The 5,606-nt window shown below is 32.2% G+C and overlaps 1 protein-coding gene across 2 annotated transcripts; it reads left to right on the top strand.

Annotated features, from left to right (window-relative positions):
- The first annotated feature begins 2,399 nt into the window (after positions 1–2,399).
- LOC149540621 (xyloglucan endotransglucosylase protein 2-like) lies at positions 2,400–4,436 on the top strand. Of its 2 annotated transcripts, none has more exons than XM_089799664.1 (5): positions 2,400–2,554; positions 2,863–3,048; positions 3,216–3,316; positions 3,571–3,764; positions 3,889–4,436. In XM_089799664.1, exons 1-5 carry the CDS (start codon positions 2,521–2,523, stop codon positions 4,286–4,288), a joined length of 915 nt encoding a protein of 304 aa, XP_089655790.1. In that variant the 5' UTR covers positions 2,400–2,520; the 3' UTR covers positions 4,289–4,436. The 2 variants fall into 2 exon arrangements, with proteins under 2 accessions (XP_089655790.1, XP_089655789.1); XM_089799663.1 differs by having other exon boundaries at positions 2,842–3,048.
- The last annotated feature ends 1,170 nt before the right edge of the window (positions 4,437–5,606 follow it).

Below are 5,606 nucleotides of genomic sequence, written 5' to 3'. Positions count from 1 at the left end.
CTATGGTTTGACCACCTTATCCTTACTCTTTATTCAATTAGAAGAACACACTCCCTTTTAATTAAATGAGGAATAGATTGAAAATAATATTAAATAAATTAAAATAAATATGAATATAAATAAACTCTTGAACAAAAACATATTCCCATCAAAACAAAATTTGAATAAAATAAATATACTAGTTTTTCTCTATTAGACTTAGTTCAAAGAAAAAATAATGAAAAGAGTGATATTGAAGACATCATTCAATAATATGTAGATAGTATGCACCTATATGATGGAGATTACATTGTTTGTCCCTTTATCAATAAAAAGGACACTCTAATGATTTTCTTCTTAATTTTATGGTTATAGTTAAGTGAATATTTAAATAGAGTTAACATATTGCCAAAATATAGTTTTAATTGACTTACAACAATTAAATGTAGTTAATCTAAACTACTTTAAAATGTTTATAAATATAGTAATAATTTAATCATTAAAAATAGAGATATAAAAATACATTTGAATATATATAATAATAAAGAATAAAAGAAAAAGATACTTATATGTAAATTATAGATCAAAATTGATATACCTACATGTAACTCATAGATCAAAATTGATACAATATCAATATGTTCCATGAAAATAACATCAATATACTACTTTTGCAATTACAATTGGAAAGAAATAAAACCATATTTTTCATTATTATTAGTCTCAATATCCTAAAATGAGACGTGTCTCATAGACAAAAGAATGGCAAGACCTATAGGTGAACATTCATTACTCCAAACCCTGACACCCATAAGAACAACTGGCTAGGGCTTCAAGCCAAATAACTCTCTATCAGCAGCCAACACACCATGTAAGGGTGGACATGGGTTGTCTATACAGATGGGAAGTCGGTTTGGATAATTGGTAGTTGAGGAAAAAGTTAGAGATCCATATGTGGGACCTAAGATCTAGACCTACCAATAATGGAAAATTTTGTGCTCATGAATTTGCCAACTTTTCTTAGAAAACTTATTTGCGTATTGCAATCTCAAGGTACAAAGCCTGAAAATTTACAAAATTCATCCCCTCAACTATTCATCACAAATGTTACAGGAAAGGTGTCTCATTTGTGATCTCTCTCAAATAAAACAAGAGGCCATTTAATTTATTCCATGGCCACATGTGGGTAGAGATAAAATGAAATGTGATTTCCTCAATATTCCAGAGATAGCAAATAGGTATTGGCATTATTTGGCTATGGTAGAGGAAAAGTATCAAAATGAACAATAGCAAACAAACACTTAATCATTTTTAAAAGAGGAAACAATAACAAATATGTATTTGTCATTATTTAGCAGTACTGTAAAGGCCAATGCAAAGATTGCATGTGCTTATCCTGACTCACTCAGAGTGCAAATCCTTCATATCAATATTTTTTTTCTTTTCTCAAATGCCCATCTCTCATTATAAAAGGACCTAGAAAGAACCATTCAGTATATCTTCATCTCAGTTGCTGTTCAGTACTGTTGTGATCTTGAAAGGTTGATGGGTTTTCTTGCCATCTGCTATCCTTACAATATTTCAAATCTTTTTGATTGATTCATATGTCTTCTCCCAATATTTTTTGCTGTCATGAATTTCTGTGATGAATAATAGCACCATGTTTGACCTCATTTATATTACATTAACATGTTGTGTTCTCAACATACCAAATGTTTGTCACCGAACTTAACATCTGTCAAGTGTTGCTGCATGTTTCACCAGCAAAGAGGTGTCATATACCATGCCAATCTCAGAGAAAAAACAAAATGGCACATGGTTTAAGATGGCTATCGGATAGAGAGAGTTGGGTAGTCAGTTCAGAATCAGATAGTTTTAAGCAGCTTTCATTTGTATTTTACATTCTAGTTATATGACAAAAAAATTCGTTTATCCTCAAATAAAGCTAGTTTTCCTGTTCTTAATATAGAGGGCTCCTGGGTTCCTGGGTCAGTTCTTTCTTCCAAGATGCAAGGAGAATCTGATTCAAGATAACTCCTTTTTTTAATTCTACTGCTTTCCTATTTAAGAAGACTTAATGCCTTAGCTATGGCTGTCCATTGTATTACAGAATGACCACAATGTTCTAGGAATTGGTATGTAGAATCTATCCTTTCAGTTAGTATCTGGTATGGAGCTGTGGTAGGGAGAGAAAGCAAGGCTGAAAAGAATTGAATAAATCCATTAAGTTTCAAAACTTACATCTTGGTACCCTTCAAAGCTTTTCTGCCTTCTAATCAAGTATTTTTTTTTTGTTCTATTGCTGTTCTGCAATGCTATATGATTCTGATCAAGTAGGACTATAAGTTAGCATATAACTGTGGGAGAAAATGAATCTAGATAATAGTTTTATATGGCGGTGCTTTTCTGGATGTTTCATGTTCAGAAATATGACGGACATGGGAATATCCCAGCCTTGATATTATATTGGTCGTGTGTTTTTGAAGATCAAAACAAGACTGAAAAGAATTGTATAAATCCATAAACGTTAAACAAGCTTACATGTTGGTACCCCTTCAGCTTTTCTGCCTTCTAAGTAAGTATGTTTTCTGTTCTATGGTTCAAGTAGGACTATAAGTTAGCATATTAGTGTGTGAAAAAATGAATTTACCCAGAATCTTTCTATATGGTGGTGTTTTACCAGAATGTTGTATGCTCAGAAATATTATAGACAATGGGAATATCCAATTTTGATAGTATATTGGCTGTGTGTTTTTGAAGGTCATTCAAGAGTCAATGATTCTTAATTAAAACAAAACTTGTTTAGTGGGTAAGTTTTGATTCGTTCTAATGTTATGGCTATATATACTTCTAACTCTGTAGGTTGTGGAAGCTGTTCTGCAGTAAAGATGCTGCCCAAAATATTGCTGGTTTTGTTAGCAGTGGTAACTCCTGCTGTCATGGCTGGCACACCCAGGAGACCTGTAGATGTGTCATTTTACAAGAACTATGTCCCCACATGGGCTGCTGATCATATTAAGTACATTGATGGTGGGAAACTGGCCACACTTGCTCTGGACAAATCAACTGGTAATGTCTCTTTTAACTAGCTTGTATGTGCTTCTTCTTTTGTGGGCCAAGGAAAGTATTGCTTATCACTAATATTGGTCCTTTGACATGAAAGGATCTGAAGTGTTTTTAAATGTTTTAGCTGATATTGTCCATTTTATTAATATTTTTTTGAGTGGGTGGTATAGGTACTGGTTTCCAATCAAAGGGCACATACTTGTTTGGGCATTTCAGTATGCATATCAAGATGGTTCCTGGTGACTCTGCTGGCACTGTCACTGCTTTTTATGTAAGTGTTACTTATTTTATTTCTACTTCTTCCAATTCTTTCCTCTTTCCTTTTGTAATGTAAAAATAACATCTACATCTTTCAATCCTTTCCACTTGTAATGTGAAAAATAACATCTACTTCTTTTAATCCATTCCTCTTCTAATATGAAAAATTAAATCTACTTCTTTCAATCCTTTCCTCTTCTAATGTGAAGTTAAAAGATAAGATTGCAACTTTGATAAGATTTAAACTTTTGTTTTTGTGAGTTGCAGCTGTCATCACAGAACTCAGAGCATGATGAAATAGACTTTGAGTTCTTGGGCAACAGGACTGGGCAGCCATATATTCTACAAACCAATGTGTATAGTGGAGGAAAAGGAGACAGAGAACAGCGCATTTACCTCTGGTTTGATCCCACCAAAGATTTCCATTCCTACTCTGTTCTCTGGAACATGCATCAGATTGTGTAAGTTCATGCTCCTTGATTGATCAAACACCACCTTTTCCAATACAAATCAATAGAAATGGTGTTAAAATGCTTGAATATGACCACATTTACGGTCTCTAAAACATTAACTTTTTAAATTCAGGTTCTTTGTAGATGATATTCCAATCAGGGTGTTCAAGAACAGCAAGGACTTAGGGGTGAGGTATCCATTCAATCAGCCAATGAAGATCTACTCAAGCCTTTGGAATGCAGATGATTGGGCCACAAGAGGAGGTCTTGAGAAGACTGACTGGAGCAAAGCACCATTTGTGGCAGCATACAAGGGATTCCATATTGATGGTTGTGAGGCATCTGCACCTCATTCACTTTGTCCAACACTGGGAAGGAGGTGGTGGGATCAGAAGGAATTTGATGATTTGGATGGATTGCAGTGGAGGAGGCTGAAATGGGTGAGGACCAAGTATACCATCTACAACTATTGCAATGACAGAGTCAGATATCCAAACATGCCTTCCGAGTGTCATAGAGACAGGGACATCTAGTGTGCTGAATTTGTTTATGCATATTCATATGAACATGATGCTTGACACCAGTCATAATGATTTTCTAAATTGATGGATGTTTATTTATTTATATTGAAAACTCTTCAATGCTATGCGAATTTGATAATAAAAAGGAATGTTTTGAAAAGGATGTTGCAGAGAGCAAAATTGTATGCTTAATTTCTTAAAATTATTTTCTAGTTGGTAATTTATTATTGGTTGGAACAGCAATCTACTCAATAGTCTATGCCTCACATTGAAATAGAGCCCTTATTATCTGTGATCACCTTTCCTTGTTTATATTAAACACCAACATACTTCATCTTTGTCTACTTATCCTGCTTCATAACTTTTGGAGTAGATTATATCTTATAAATTCTTGCCTAATAACTCTTGGAGTAGATCCTAATTTTACAGTCATGTTTGGAGAAGAGATTCAATGAAATCAACGTTTGTTCGGAATCACAATTTTCATTTGTTTGGCTTTAATATGGTAGAAGCTGCACGATCTAGTAGGCTATCAAGCATTCATTAGAGCTTTATCTCGTAATTAGTTTTGCCTTTTTAGTTTACATTCATGTTTTCATTTATAATTTTAAATTAAATTGTTTTCTTAATTTTTTTGTAGTTTTATATCTTAATTTTAATTAAAATTAAAACTTGTATTACTTAGTCACCCTTAGTCACCATCAATTGGCTATAATAATAATAATAATAATTCCTTTTTTACATTTAAATCACATTATTCTCTCTCTATATAAAATGTTGTGTTTGTTGCATTTGTAATTGTTTTTAATGTGTTGTCTATATTTTATGTTTCCACTTTTGGGACCACTATAAACATGTATATTGCTATTTGCATATGTTTTTCTAATCATTAGAGTTCTCTTCTTCTCATTTAGACATGTTCCTTAAAATAAAAGGTTATCTTGAACCATTTTTAAGTTTTTATTTTTTTTGGTATTATTTTCAAATCTAAGGTTGAAGTTAATTGAATTTTGTTACAACTGCATACCCATCACATGATACAATCCTAAAATATTAAGTCTAAATAAAATGAGAATTCTAATAAATATAAAGTTATATTTAAATCAAATTAATATAAGGATTATTATTTTCAACAAGATTTTATGTTTTTTTATTTTAGATTAAAGAAAACCTCACATTAAAGAAGGAACCATACATATGGGAATTAATTTTATTACCATATCTTAAAGAATTTATAAGTGTCTCCTTGTTGTAATCTTTTCTGTCTTAATAAATTTTTATCCCTCTTTTTCCCAGTAAGTGTCACCTCAAGTAGAATTTAATGCGACTT

The sequence above is a fragment of the Cupressus sempervirens genome, chromosome 9 (genome assembly GCF_028749045.1).
Source record: "Cupressus sempervirens isolate cs-2001-9-10 chromosome 9, ASM2874904v1, whole genome shotgun sequence".
In the NCBI taxonomy this organism is placed as follows: domain Eukaryota; kingdom Viridiplantae; phylum Streptophyta; class Pinopsida; order Cupressales; family Cupressaceae; genus Cupressus; species Cupressus sempervirens.
The sequence above is the reverse complement of the archived record's forward strand: the minus strand, read 5'-3'. Positions and strand labels throughout refer to the sequence as shown.

Coding starts and splice junctions, on each gene's coding strand:
- LOC149540621 (XM_089799663.1), top strand. CDS start 2,521: ATGTTGGTACCCCTTCAGCTTTTCTGCCTTCTAA. Junction 2,555..2,841: donor TCAGCTTTTCTGCCTTCTAA/GTAAGTATGTTT, acceptor CTAACTCTGTAG/GTTGTGGAAGCTGTTCTGCA. Junction 3,765..3,888: donor TGGAACATGCATCAGATTGT/GTAAGTTCATGC, acceptor TTTTAAATTCAG/GTTCTTTGTAGATGATATTC.